The 15,349-nt window shown below is 45.6% G+C and overlaps 2 protein-coding genes across 2 annotated transcripts; both read right to left on the reverse strand.

The window, feature by feature from the left end:
• Positions 1-180: 180 nt before the first annotated feature.
• On the reverse strand, positions 181-7,194 carry LOC117146897. The gene is made up of 3 exons (XM_033313503.1): positions 7,029-7,194; positions 3,092-3,410; positions 181-2,982 (listed from the first exon to the last, which is right to left on the reverse strand). The coding sequence occupies exons 1-3, from the start codon at positions 7,170-7,172 to the stop codon at positions 1,346-1,348; spliced, it is 2,100 nt and encodes a 699-aa protein (XP_033169394.1). The 5' UTR covers positions 7,173-7,194; the 3' UTR covers positions 181-1,345.
• Positions 7,195-13,716: 6,522 nt separating this feature from the next.
• Positions 13,717-14,384, reverse strand: LOC117147772. Its single transcript, XM_033314807.1, has 2 exons — positions 14,042-14,384; positions 13,717-13,818 (listed from the first exon to the last, which is right to left on the reverse strand). Exons 1-2 carry the CDS (start codon positions 14,298-14,300, stop codon positions 13,733-13,735), a joined length of 345 nt encoding a protein of 114 aa, XP_033170698.1. The 5' UTR covers positions 14,301-14,384; the 3' UTR covers positions 13,717-13,732.
• Between the last annotated feature and the right edge of the window lie 965 nt (positions 14,385-15,349).

The raw sequence follows: 15,349 nt of genomic DNA on the forward strand, positions 1-15,349 counted from the left end.
GTGAAAAATGGACCGCAGACTTCGAGGAAAATGCGTTCGTCTATCGGTCTTAAAATAGTGTTGCATAGTTTTAGACACATTTGTAGGTAATTTCTGTGGCACTAAGCCATTTTAGTGATTTCGCAACACTTACGTAGAATATTAAACACCCTTTCCATAAAACCAAAAACATTAACAGCGTTTTAGGGATTCTAAACAATTTATTGAACACTTTCTCTTCTCACTCGCATTGCTCGGCTTACAAAAGTAGACAAAAAAAATCGAAGATATATATAAGGCGGTATATATGTGGGTATGTATGCGATATGTATAAGTCATTATGCAAATAAATAAGTGGACTATAGGGCGTACTATCTGATATAAGTAAATCAGGTCTGGGAAAATCTCTGACAGTGGGACGCAGAAGTATTCGGCTTAGTCTACGGCTTAAAGCGCTTAAAATATTTAGTGACTAATTCAAGTGTATATTTGTTATGCATATGTTGTATAAGTGTGCGTGTATGTGTGTGTCTTTGTGTGCAAAATGTGCGTGTATGCGTGTCTACAAAGTCTTAAGAGAGTCTTACGAGAAATACTCTAAGTAATGGATTGTATCGGCTCAAATGCTGAAGAAAGCTACAAGTGATTGTCAGATGGATATATGTACGAGTATGATGTGGGCTGATCATGGCTTAGCACCGTTTTACATGAAATAGAACCTAGGCTTAAACTAAAACAAAAATAATCGATTATCGGACTGCCACCAAGGATGGAATGTGGAAATGATAGAAACAAACAGGAAGTGGTGTGCTGAAGGGGGTTTAGAGCTACAGTTTTCACGAAACGGAAATGGAATTAGAAATGAAAATGGAAAAGGAAGTGGAAGTGGAAGAGGAAGAGGAGAACCCAGTAAACGGCTTGAGTTAATGTTAAATGATTTGTATCAAAAATTATACTAACGAAGTGTACGCTACAAATTTAAGAGCCGCAGACGCAGACACAACTGTACCTAGAACCGGAAACGGAAGCGCTGAAAGAACGCAGTAGCTAGTGATGACACTAATGGCAGTTACTTTTCAAATCGGGGTCTTTGGACGTGGACCTTCTTACCAAGGCAAAATTATAATTAATTTGTTATAAATAGAATACGATTATAGCAAATATTTTCTTAACCAACTTATATGGTTTTCGATTTCAATTATAGAATTTGATTACTCGATTTAAGAATGGATTTGAAAAGAACTTCTTCTGTTTGCCAACCAAAAGACCTGATCCCGAAGAAGCTATCAGTAGTGCCATTGCCCAGCCGCCGGAAATCGGTAATCCGCCCGCGGAACTAGTTCCAGTTGCACAGTCGGGGTCGTGCTCACGACATCGCCCGCTTCTTGGAGAGCGTTCCCTGCAGATCCGCCGGCGAGGGAAGCTGGATGACGGGGAGCGGTGCCAGCTGGGGATTCGTGAAGGCCACAGCCCGCTCCTTGGCGCTGCCTGCGAACGAGGAGAACGGACGCAGTCGGACGTAGAGCACCGCAGAGGTAAGGCAGGACGTGACAAGGATACCCAGGAGCACGATTAGCGTGATGGCAAAGCCCGGCGTGGTCATGCAGATCAGGCCCTCCTCGCGCAGTGGAAATACCATGGTCTGTGGACTGCGATCCACGCCGGAGTTCGCGCCATTCGGTGAGCTTCCATTACCGCCGGCCTGCTCATCGATGGCGAAGGTCAGATCGCCGGAGGACACCACCTTGATGATCCTGTTCAGACCCACCTGCGGTTCGGCCACCGCTCGGGCACGTCGCTGCACCCTTCGCTCGTCCCGCCGCTTGCCAATCGCGCTGGCCACGTGGTAGGCATCCACATGAAGTTGCGGCGGTGGACCGTACTGCGATTCTGGACCCACCTGCAAGTGGTGGACATCCTGCAGGTTCGTTTCCGCCGAACATTGCTCCGGACAATGGTAGCGACAGATCTGGATGGTGCACTGGAAATGCACCTCCATCGAGTCGGGGAACTTGAAGGCCTGGAAGTGGGCATAGGACAGCACGGACGCAGATGCTCCAAAGTTCTTGATCTTGGTGAAGCGCGACATAAGCTTGGGTCGGGTGACACAGCCCCGCTGGTCGACCAATTGGATGGGCGCCCTCTTGCCGTCGTGCGCCACACAATTCCTCACCAGCATATCGAACTTGGAGTCGTCATCCTTGATCGCCAGCACCATGGTCATCGTCTGGCCGATCTTAACCAGTCCAGAGACTTCGGATGCCCACGGACCCTTGCCCACCTGTATTTGCATCCAGCAGCCAACGTTATCGCCAGCAAAATCGGCCCTCACCACATCCAGCATATCCACCGGGAATGGACGGAAGGTCACGCTCTTCTCGTACTGATCATGCCACGTGCAACGGAGTTTCCTGGCCTGATCCCACACCTCCTGCACCTGCGGATCGTACTGGATGACGATGATGTTCTCGAAGTAGGTGCCTGCTCCCGTGCTGCCCGCCTCATGGCCATACCCCTGGCCATAGTTGTCCGTATTGCCGGCGGTGCCGCACTCGTGCAGTCCAATGTCGAAGCTCGCCGAGCTGCGTCCCAGTCCCGATGGCAAGTGGACGCAGTTCATGTTGCTGTAGTGACCCTTGGAGAACACAATGCCATTGAAGGGCTTGTCGAACTGCACGAACACCTTCATCCCGTTCTTCTCGCACTTGACGTCCAGGGACACAATCTTGGGCATATCCTGTACAGGTGCCGCCCATATCTCATTGTTGCTCGATCCGCCCACACTCAAGTCGGGCACCTGCACCTGCTGCTGCTGACCCTGCTGCTGCGTATGCTGCTGTTGCTGCTGCTGCTGTTGCGGCTGCACCTGCAATTGCAACTGCGGCGGGGGCTGCGGTCGCTGCTGCAGCTGCGGTGGAGGTGGTCCCTTGTAGAACTGGGCACCCGGCGGCGGAGGAGGTCCGAACGGCTGGCCAAAGCTCAGCGGAATGTTCTGGTGATTGTCTGTAAGTGCAGCAGCAGTATAAGTATTTTTGTTAATATTATTAAGCTGTTTATATATAATTATTCAAACATTGCATATGCAAGTAGTTGCTAGGCTATTTTCACTTACTTCGCATGGTGAGTGCCACATTTGGAGGCGGCTGTGGCATGTTGTGCTGGTAGTGCACCTGCACCTTGGGCACCGATTGGGGCAACTGCATCTGGATTTGCGGCAACTGCTGATGCTGCTGCTGCTGTTGCTGCTGTTGCTGCTGCTGCTGCTGTTGTTGCTGTTGCTGCTGCGCCTGGGCCTGCTGCTCCTGCTCCGATTCCTGGGCCATCTGGTCCAGCTCGTTCTCGTGATCCCCAAGAGCGATGGTCAGATCGTCGTCGGGTCCACCGGCAATCGCCTTCACCACCTCCACATCGTCCGCGCAAACGAGTGCGACCTGTAGCCCCATTTTCGGGTTTGCGGTTTGTGGGGGGTAAGATGAAGAGAGGGTGAAAAGATGAGAAGTTGCGATGATGAAGAACGGTATGATTTCAGTTGGGGAATGTCAAATGGAATGGGCGCAGAGCAGCTAGTGGCAAGTGGTAGGCAGGTTGCAAGGCGGATGCGGCATGCAACTCAATTGCATAAGGCAGCAAAAAGCCACTGGCTGCCGTGGAGAAAGAGAAAAACAAGAGAAAAACCACGGGCACTGCAACAATTTCGCTTTTTTCCGACGTCTGTTTGCCGATTGCCGTTTTCTGTCCGCTGTCTTCTGTCTTCTGTCTTCTGTTTTCCAACCAGCAACTCTTCTTGTGCCACATGCAACGTGCGGCGACCCAATTGCCAGGGAGATCCGCCTGGCTTAAAAGGCGATGTCAAGGCTAGAACCAGACCAGACCAGGCCCCAGACCAGACCAGACGGCAACACAAACAAAAGGCGAAAGACCATGGACGATGGACCCAGCCCCAAAGACCGAAGACTGAAGACCGAAGACGGAAGACCCAAGACACCAGACATTTCAAGACCCAGATTGAGATCGCAATCGACATGGATGGAACAGGAGATGCCGGCCTGGGATGATGGTGGTGTGTACCCGATAATAGCCGGGTAACAGATTAGATGCAATCCAGATAACTTAGATGGTGGGAAGCAACAGATCTTTACTTCTGTACTTTTCCAGTAATGTCAATATTAAATGTTAGAAAAGAATAACTCGGATAGAATTAACGAGTCATACAGCAAACTTTAACTGATAATGGACCAAATTTCAAGTTAATTTCTATACAAATAAATATTTATGTATATAAATAAACCTTTCTCTCTGAATCTGAATCGTTTTCAAAATGTATCTGTATAGCCCATCCATCCTTTCTAATCAAGATTCCCATGTCGCATCTTGTGACCAACTGTGCGATCTGCTAATAAACTTAATTAATTTTCCATTACTTTCTTTTTACGTCCTTCACTTGGCGCGGATTGGATTGGCCAGTGGCCATGTTCCGGGTGACCATTTCTTCATTTCGCCCGGCCATTCAGGAACATCTTGATCCGCGTCGATGGCTTGGCCGTGTACTTGTCGCCGAACTGGACTTATTCAGTTACCAACTCGCCAAGTTGCCAAGTTACCTGGCTATCTTGGCAATTAGACGAAAGAGGAGGAGCAGGAGGAGCGGGAGGTTGGGGGCACTGGAGCAATTGCGGACAGGTGGACGATGATGGCCATGGCCATGGAAATGGCGATCATGGCCAAGATACCCATACCCATACCCAAACCCATACCCATACCCATACCCATAGCAATCCCATGATGAAGATGCCCAGCGAAGATGGCGAGGCTGCATCCCATTTGGCCAAATCTGTGCCGCACCGCCGAAAACAACTTTCTCCGCCAACTGGGAAGCTGAGAAAACTGAGCATCCGAGTGTCTCAGTGTCTCAGTATCTCAGGTATTGGATTTTTATATTTTTGTACTTGGTTTTTTTTTTTTTTGTTTTTTGTTTTCTTAAGATGGGATGTCGCAACGGCTGAGACGGCGGCATCCTGAAGCAATCCTGTTTGGTAGAAAGTGATGTGGCAAGCGCGGCAGACGATTGACGACAAAAAGGTAAGTAAGCAAGTAGATGGTAAAATCGTAAATGCTCGATGGGGCAAGATGGCAAACGAGTGGGCCACGAACTCGGGAAAACCCACTGCTCAAAATTCTATAATCAAATTTGCATGCGGGTACGTGATTTGGAGCAACTGCAGCGGCAGGCCATGAATACCAAAAAAATGACTAGAAAACATTACAAAGTTACATTTTTTCCCACTAATACGCCGCCACATGGAAATCCACCAAATGAGTATTGAAATGTATCCTGTTTCGTTTTCCAACTCATATGCGAAACTAATCATCTCGAGAGAACTGCGTTAATTGAAATGTGTGCCAAGTGGGCAACAGTGTTTGCCCATCCAAGCCAGTGGGAAGTCGTGAGTTTCAATAGGCCCCCACTTCCCAAATCCCCCATTTCACATCCCCTGTGCAGTCCCCCCACGTAATACGAAATGGAGAAGACTAATGATGTGACTAAAGACTAAAGACTCAAGACTAGAGACCAAAGACGGAAGACAGAAGACAGCAGAAACCGGCTGTTGTTGCCAATCTTGACCTCGACCAATGCATGGTGCTAGGCTGTTTTTTTTTTTATTATTTTTGGAGGGGATTTCGGGAAGAGGCTGTCTGCCTGGCAGCGCACCAAATCGGGAGAAAGTGAAACATTAGCAGAGAATCGGAATTTGGCAAACATTTGGGCTGGAGGAGAATGGCGGATGGTGGATAGAGGACGGAGGGTCAAAGGTGAACGCCAGGTCGTTTGGCAGCATTTCTCGACCCCAAGATGAAAGCGAAAAGGAGGCGAAAAGTGGAGATGATGCTGCCACCACATGCTGCCGCTGGTTAAAGCAATGAAAATGCTTCGTTTTCCTATGCTTTTTTGGCTACCAGGCTAAATTGTGTCATCGCCCCAGAATGGCCAAAAAAACGCTGGCGAACAACAAAAAGAATAACTTTCTAACGTCATGAACGCTGGACGAGAAGAGATTCGGTCTGGGGGATGGGCCTGGGCATGGGGGTAATACCTAGGCAGCACATGGGATGCACATGGAATTTTTAATATGTGCCAAAAGGCGGAAAAGAGAAAGGAATGCTGCGGAACGAGTGTAGAATTGTGCTCTGTTATTGCTGAATTCTATTTGCACACATGGAAATACTTCAAAGGACATTGTAGAGCCTCAAATTGTTGCAAATGCAGCATTCTTTTAAAAACCGCAATCTTAGTTAAAACGCCACCATTACTACGTATGTTTAGTTTCTAAATTGCAGAGATGGCATCTCCAATGTGTATCCTTTTCATTACCCGCACTAATTACTCAATTTTCCGTTACTTTCCCCGCTGGTCAGTTCACTTGGATATGCTATAAATATATGTGTTCCTGATTGATTCCAGGAACTAAAAGCAGCACATGTAACATTCGCACAAGCTCGAGAAACGAGGCCATGCCAATTACACGTCCCATCCCAGCACATTCCCACCCATTCCATGCCGTTCCACTCGGCTCCTCTTTATTCCGTTTCATTCCGGCAGAGGCGCTCTTTCACTTGCACACATGCACACTTGGACTCACACGCACACGGCGAGGCAGACGACAGGCAGACAGAAGGAGAGGGTGTGGGCGGCAAGGCGGAGAGAGCAGGATGCAGAACAGTGTCGAGAAAGGAGGAGGGGGGCCAATTGCACCTATTTCAAAGATAATAATAGGCACTGCCTGAACAAATTATTAAATGCTTTAGTTTTGAACTAAACATTCCTTGTATATTCAAGTGGCTATTGAAGAACCCAATCTAGTAAGTGTAAGCTCAGTTAAAACCCCCTTTCATCAAAATCCCCGCACGCCACTGTAAGAGAGAGAGAGAAGCTTAAGCCGGCTGCTGCTAATGGGAATTATCTTTTTATAAGCTGATGTTGCTTGTGCTGCCGTTGTGTCTGCGGCTTTTCGCTTAAATTGATTTCAATTATTTGCATCGGCTCAACTCACCTGCAGTGAAAGGAAAATGATAAGCGGCAGCCAAATCTTCTTAGCACCGATTTCTACGTTTCTTCGTAGATTTCTGCAGCGCACTTGCTTGTGTTGTTGCTGCTGCTGCTGCTGCTGCTGTTGCTGTTGCTGCTGATGTTGCATGTTGCTGCTGTTATTGCTGCTGCTGCTGCTGATTGTTGTTGTGATGGTGTTGCTGTTTGTTAAGTGTGTAATTAATTTGTTTATCGTTATTCGATATTTATAGTGTTGTTGTGGGCGGTCAATGAAGAGAAGAGAAGAAGAAGCAGAAGAAACGGAAAACGGAAGAGGGAGAGAGAACGTGGCGAAGAAAGTGCTTTTCGCTTTTATTTCTTCTCATTGTTATGGTTACCTGCTATATGAAAGTGTTTCCCGCTAATTGCAATTTATTAGCAATTTCTCAGTCAACTCAATGATGATTGATTGACTTGCTAAGTGTTGTGGGCCCTCTTCTTCATCCCCCTTTCTAGCCCCTTTCTAACTCCACCCACTGACCATAAATGAATAGACTGAAGTGTAAAAGACAGACAGGCAGAAAGAAAGAAAGGGAAGCTGCGACAAGTCAAGAAAGAAAAGAATCTGTTTAATGACAACTCACTTGAGAAAATAAAAGGGTAGCTGCGGAGGTGAAAAGTGTTAATAGGTTTCCCCATAACTCAAGTGGGTCATCTTGGCCCAGACAAATACGAGTGCTCTTAGTTGGCCAATTAGAAGGCCAAAGATAGTGACAAAGGTGTGAGGAAATTCCGTCGAAAGAGAGAGTGAGGAAAGAGTGAAGGCGAGAAAGCAACACTCTGGAAGAATTAAGTGAATTCTTCACTCGCTATTTATTGACCTTGAAAACTGATCACTGACATTTGTCATTGCTGATGATTATTCATGCTTAATTTATCTATTTTCTCACTTAGTTCGAGGTTTCTCCTTCATAACAGCAATCTAAACACTTTTAAGTTATCCTCAGGATTTTAAGTGGCAATTCTTTGCGTTTCAATTTACTACCTTTGTTTTATGAAAACAGAAAGCTTAATAACATTGCATTCTAATAATCTATTTATGTTGTTCTGTGTTCCTAACCCATCTGTATTGATACGTTTGTGATGAAATAATATAATACCTATTAAAAGTTTTTTTTGTAGTAAAAAGTAGCTACCCATTTTAGTTGAAATATGTAACTTAGTTAGTTAGTAACCGCAACTTGGTTACGAAAAGTAGCCTCTGGGCCCAAGTTAAGATCTCTCCCTATATCTACCTCCTATTTCCCTTATCGTTTTCGTATTTTAGGATCCTCTCACAGCTGTTCTACTGCTTCCGTTTCCGCTGCGCACAAGGCAACTTCCGGCATGTGGATCCCATCTGCCGGCACTCACCTATTTGGTCCTAGGCCCAATTCCGATTTCGATTCCGTGATGTTGCAGCTAAAGTTCCGATTCCAATTTCAATTCCAATTCCGAATCGAAATCAAAAATTCCGAAGGCTGACAAACAGGATGCGTTAGCGGCAACTTTCGAAAACAGTTGCACTTGAACGGTGGCCGTTACTTCTGCCCGCCGATGATGATGTTGTTGCTGTTGCTGCTGCAGTTGATGCTGCTGCTGCTGCTGCTGCGTCTGTTGCTGCTGCTGCAGTTGCTGCAGTCCGCCGATGTTGCCGATGGGTTGCTGGTAATGACAGCAGCGGGCGAGGAGGGCGGCGTGTTGCACGCGGTCAACAATTAACGATCGCAAGTGGAGCACACACAAAAGAAAATGCAAACAAAAAAAAAAGAAAAGGACACAAAAAGCGTGTTGATCACCACTTTGCTAACCGTTTTCCCAGCGGTTCTTTCCGTTCCGTTTCGTTTGGCTTTGCTTTATGTTTGTTTGTTTTCATTTACTTATGTTTCTTTTTTGTTTTTTTTCTTTTACATATGTAAATTGGCTTGTTTGTTGATTACGCTCGCATATATCGAATATTTTGGTTTGTACATCGGGTATTTTTTGTGTTATTTTTGTTTTTCGCTATGCATGCGGCTGAGAGCAACGAGGATCGATCGCGCCTGGAGGAGCAGAAAGAGGGAGCAACGCGTCTGCTTCGCGCCGTGGTTAAGCGCCGAATGCTGCAGACACCTGCTTTCTCGCAGCGGAACACTTCGCATGCGCAGCAGCAGCAGCAGCAGCGGCAGCGCGCACTGTCGCCGCCAACGTCGCCGCCTTCGTCGGCAGCGAAATTTCTTCTTTCCATTGAGGCCTCCACTGAGGCAGTCGGCCAAGTCCAAAGCCAAAATACGATGCCAAGTACGACTTGTTCAAGTACAGCTTGCCGGCTCATGTTGCATGTGGTTGTTGCTGCTGCTGCCTGTTGCTGTTGCTGCTGCTGCATGTTGCTGTTGCTGCTGTTGCTGCTGCTGCATGTTGCTGTTGCAGTTGTTGGTGTCGCTTTTTGGGCCCAAATGTTGCCGCAGCAGCATTGCCTTGGCCATTTCTATTGTTGTTGCAGATACTGCTCATGTTGTTGCTTGGGCCATGCTGCTGCTGCTGCTTGTGGCATGCGTCGCCAGTTGGTTTCCCCCAGCCTTCTGTTTGTTTACACTGGGCAGCAGTTAGTTGTATGAATGTATGTACAACTTTCAGTTGCGCTGGGTTACAGAAGCAGCAGACGACTTCGTTGACAATTGCATGTGGCACAAGTCCTCTAACTGTTTGCACTTTCTATTCCCCGCCAGCCTTCTGCCTGCTTGCCACTGACCAAGCCCACAAGACGCGGACTCCACAATTATTGGCCACTGCCCATGCTCCAGTTGTGGCAAGCAATCAAGCCGAGCAGCGGGGAAACGCGTGTGTGGGCGCCCTTCGATTGCCGCACGCTGCGCCGCCCCAAGTGGGTGGCAACTGGGTGTTGCAAGGTGGCTTGGCCGGCTTGGGTGGCAGTGAATACGTAAAAACTAACACACACACACACACACACCCAAGTGCGGCAGAGATATCGTGGCTTTTTCCTGGACTTTTCTTATGCAGACTCCCCTTGTAATGTTTCATCGACTGTTCCACTTTTCCATAAAATATTTTTGCCAACTGCCGCATTTGGCATTGTCGAGCAACAACAAAAACTGTAACACCAGCAACTGAGGCAACAACAAGCACAACAACTGTGCGCCACTTGCTCTCGTTGAAATAATAGGATGAGCAACTGAGCAACACCAGCGACAACGAAGCCAATTGATAACCAGACGGCACAGTGGGGCAAAAACATTCATATCCCTTGTTTCCTGATTGTCCAGGATCCAGAACAATGGAATTATTGGTCCAAATATGGATTGCCATACCTCGTTGAGCTCGTAATTGAATTCCCAATCGATTGGCATTCAAAATTTGACCTTTTAATTTTTGACCATTTTTCGCAAATTTTAATGATGTTACCCCTTACCAAAAATGTGAAAATATAGTCAAAAATTAATTTTTCTAAAACCTTAAAAAAGTCACAGGGAACGTTAGTATTGGTTATTAGCTGCTCAAAACAGTTATTTATTCATCTTTATGAGCATTTTTAGCCAAGTAATGAAGAAAATTCCATTCGCAAATATCGAATTTTACGAATTGCTGAATTTCCGCAATAAAAAAATCCGTTTTTCGGCCACAACATAAAAAATATTCTTCCAAATCTGGAATGCAATACCTTGTTGAGCTCGTAATTAAATTTCCAATCAAACTGTGTTCAAAAATGGATATTCAAATTTTTTGCGATTTTTTGCAAATTTTGATGATGTTACCCCTTACCAAAATTGCGAAAATCGACCCAAAATTTAATTTTTCAAAATCCTTCAAAAAGTGATAGGGATAATTAGTATTGGTAATAAGCTGTAAAAAACAGCAATTGGTTTATCTTTATGACCATTTTTAGGCAAGTTATGATGAAAAGACCCTTCACAAGTAGCGGATTTTTCCAAAAACCCTTTTTGCGAATTTCCGTAATAAAATAATCAGTTTTTTGACCAAAACTTTAAAAATAATAGTCTGAATATGGAATGCCATATCTCGTTGAGCTCGTAATTAAATTCCGATTCAAACTGTATTCATAAATTGGAATTTTATTTTTGACCCATTTTTTGCAAATTTTGATGATGTTACCCCTTACCGAAAATGCAAATTTTGACCCAAAATATATTTTTTCAAAATCCTTCAAAAAGTGATTGGTATAAGAAGTATTGATAATTGTCTCTTCAAAACTGTTATTCTTTTAACTATACGACCATTATTACTCCACAAAATACTAATTTACGAAACGAAATTATTAAATTATCAAATTTTCACGGCTTTTTCAAGTAATTGTTTTCGAAATAGTCCATTTAATGTGCAGTATTATGTTTAATGAACCGTGAATGAATTGTAAATTTATCAATTAACATTTTCACGATCAATCGACACTCGCACATTGGAGGCAATAATCTCTGGATGGCCATTTTAATGGCCCAATGACCCACTGTGCCGCCCCATGACGATCCCATGTCGTTCCGGGGCATTTCATCGCCATTTCAATTCCACTTTGCGGTCTTGAGTTTTTAGGGGCGCCACGGCGCGTCCACCTCGCGCGATTCATTCCTGTTTGCTAAATATGATCAAAAAGACCCGTTTCGAAATTGGAGTAATTTCGATTGGAGTCACCAGTGGCGGGGCCCAAAGCTGCTCCGGTTCCGCCAGAAAGTGGCGTCTATCGCTGCGCATTGCACACATTAAGTAACACGCGCCATTCAGTCTGCCGTCTACCGTCTGCTAACTTGGTCAATTACTTGGTCAATTTTGCATGATCCATGATGATTCGCATTCGCATTCAATGCCAAATCTGTGCGGTAGAACCGAGTGCAGCACATGGGGTACATACGTATGTGGCATGTGGCATGCTGGCATGGCTGGCACGATGGGCATATATCATATAAAGAAGGGCAGTAACTCGCTGGATTTTTCTGGTCGCACGCCTCACGCATCTTAAGCGGCATCGCGAGATGTCTTATTAAAAGTATCTTGTTACTTTCACCATCCACCGCCGACTTGAATTGCGCTTCAATTTCTCACAACTTTTTTTCCGTTTTTATTTTCTTCTTCTGTGTGTTTTTTTTCCCATTTTTTTTCTTCTTATTTTGTGGGCTTGTTGGCTGACCAAATGTGGTGGCACATGTGTTTGTTGTGCTGCGTTGCAAAAGGTCTGGGTGAAAACGAGCAGGTCGAAGTACGTCCATCGGGATTCTACGGTTCTTGCGTTGCATCTGAGGCTAATGCAACATATAGTACACCCATACACATGCACCTGCATATGTATATGTACATACATAAGTTGACGGGCCAAAATCCTCTTCGCCACGCCGGTTTTCTAGCCAACTATTTGGGTCGCTCTCACAATTTATTGGTTTAGTTTTCATTGCATTGACACTTCATCATCGCCGGGCAAAACAGCCTGCGTTTGTCATCTGTCGCGCTTGTTGCTGCTGCCGCTACCGCTGTTGCAACGTGCTGCTGCAACTGCAACGTGCTGCCGCTGCTGCTGCTGCTTGCTGTTGGTATAACCTTTCGGCTGTTTGGCCAGCGCCCAGAGGGGTTACAAGGTGGCAATGGCAGATATCGACCAAAGTGAAAATGCCGACAGCAAAAACAACAAGTGCCACGACAGCGGCAGCAACCGCGATTGCTGCAAGTGCAACTGCAACAGCAGCATGTGTCGCCACAAGGCGGCAAAAGAGCAAACAGTAGCAATAGCTGCCATTAGGCCATGAGAAGACACTTTTTGTCCGCGGTGGGTGTGGAGATATTAAGCGAAGTAGCCGCCACCCAAGGGAGCAGAATGGGGTTAAAGCCGCAGCCGCCGCTGCACTGCGAGAAAAGCGCAGTAATAATGCTTATAACATATATAAGAAACGCAAAAAAACACAGAATGAAGTTGGTAGTTTACCTATATGCTCCTCATTTTATTTTCCATTGTGTTACAATAGTTACAACTTAAAATACGTAACTAGCTCTTAGTGATTTGTTTCGAATTGCTTACACCATTGCGGCGCATTTTCTCGCCGTGCACGGCCAGCGGCATGCCAACTCATGCCTTTGGAGGCTTAGAAAGTGCCTCCTTAGAATCCCATTCGGATGCCCGCCGCCTGACAGACAGTTCGGAGCTTGGAGCTCGGATTCGCCGGGAGAGCCACTTGTCTGCCTATCAATTTCACTTTCTCGCCTCGACAACGCTCAAATGAAATTAAACGAAACGAAAGAAAAATAAAACAACATTGAAAGTCAATTAGCCGCTGTCGAAAAAGATTCTTCAGTCGAACCAGTCGCCGGCTCCACAGCCCCTAGTCCACTTCATCCGATTCCAAGCGATATGATACGATCCAATCCGATCCAATCCGATCCGATTCGATTCGATCCGCTTTGCAATTCGGCAATCTAAGCCAGCAGCACACACGCATGTACATATGTATCTCGAGTATTTCGGAGTATCTGAGAGTACGTATCTCGGCATCCCGGCATATCCGAGCGAGTATCTTGGCCCGCGGCCATATCTTCAGCCTGGAAATCGAATGGAATTTCAGGTGCGGACTGAATGGCTGGATGGGTACGATCCGTCGATCGATCGATGCGAGTCGGTTATGAAAGTTCCGCAAAAAAAAACAATATATACACTTTTCGGATACTTTTAAGAGCTACATTCTCGCCATGAAAGTTTTATTTCTGGGAAATGAGACGAAGAACTTGAACTTTCATATCGATGGGTTGGGTAACACTTTGCAACAGGCACAACTTAATTTGCTCTAAATACGAGAGATACAAAAACAAAAAAGATTGCTTAATTACACACACTTAAAAATTGCTTTGAGCCCGTCTAATATTTCACTTGCTAAGTATATAATAAATTTAGTTTTCACTCGTAAATTAGAAACCCAAAAAATAGTTAAACACTCAGTGCAAATATTTAGAGATCATGCAAAATGTCATCGTAAATTAGATGGGCCACTTAACTGGCGTTGAACTTACCACTCATATTAGGAAGATCAGTTTGAAGAGCATCGTAGATCACTTTCCTCGTTTTTCCACGACATTCCTCGCATTTCCTTTCTTCGGGCCCATAGATTTCAGTTTTCAGTTGACCCCAGTCCATCAGAGGAGGCATTTTCCCAGACTCGAAGCGCCCAAGTAGTGACCACAGCGTTGACATTGGAGAAGGGGACACAGTCTGCGAGTCTGGTGAGGATGGGGAGGCTGGGGAGGCTGGGGAGTCTGGGAGCCCGGCCATTCGGACAGCTAGACAAACACACCCACTTTCCAAATGAAAACAAAATCGCGGACCACCAAATAGCAGCACGAAGTCGGCTCCATCCTCTTCCCCCATATTTCCCATTTTGTTTTTATTTTTCTACTCCATCGCCATAAAAATAAAAAAAAAAATGAAAAAAAAAGGCGAGTGTCTGAGCCGCAGACCGACGATCGTGAAATATCGATGCTGAATGCGCCGCGCATGCGCAAACAAAACGGAACCCACTTGATGGGCTATGTTTTTTTCTTTTTCGGACGATCTTGGACGCCGCATGATGGATGGTGGCCATGGGAAGGGCACGCACAAACCCCAAGACCCCAATCCGCACCCATATCCCCCCACCGATGGATACCACGCCGTTTTTCCAGCATTTACGAGCTTGTGTCTCTGCATAATTGAGCCAACGGCCAGCGAAAACTAGCCATGATCTACGGTGTATCATGTGGCAGCAAGTGTGGCACTCCAAGTAATCCCACACGCTTTCCCAGCCACACGCACTCGAGATCTGGTGGAGGAGCAGCTGATGGCCACCACTGCACTCCAGAATCATGCTCCGGAGTGCCGCGAGTGGGTAAAAGTTGATTTACTTGCAAAGGCCAAGATCTTAATAGCTTGGCTTAGTTGCACGAATGGGTTGAAGTTGCAACTAATTGCAAGAAATTGGTGGAATATTGAGGAAATTATTATTAGTAGGATGAAATGATATTAGTAGGATATATTAATGTTAAGTTATACGTTTAAGATAAGATTAATTTATGCATCTAAACCTTCTGTTTTTTGTTTCTAATATGTATTTCATATTTATTAACTTTATGAGCTTGGCAAGCTACTTTTAAAAAAAGTAATGGCCATGTAAAATATATATGTACATACATATATACATATATATATATATATTTGCAATAAAACGAGAAATTTGCCTATCGCTAATCCAGAAGGTCGATTGTCTTGGCAGCTGAAAGTTGCTACCATAATCCATCGATCTGATCCCAAGTTCGGTATGCCATTAACGAACCCACCGGACGTGG

The sequence above is a fragment of the Drosophila mauritiana genome, chromosome X (genome assembly GCF_004382145.1).
Source record: "Drosophila mauritiana strain mau12 chromosome X, ASM438214v1, whole genome shotgun sequence".
NCBI classification, from domain to species: domain Eukaryota; kingdom Metazoa; phylum Arthropoda; class Insecta; order Diptera; family Drosophilidae; genus Drosophila; species Drosophila mauritiana.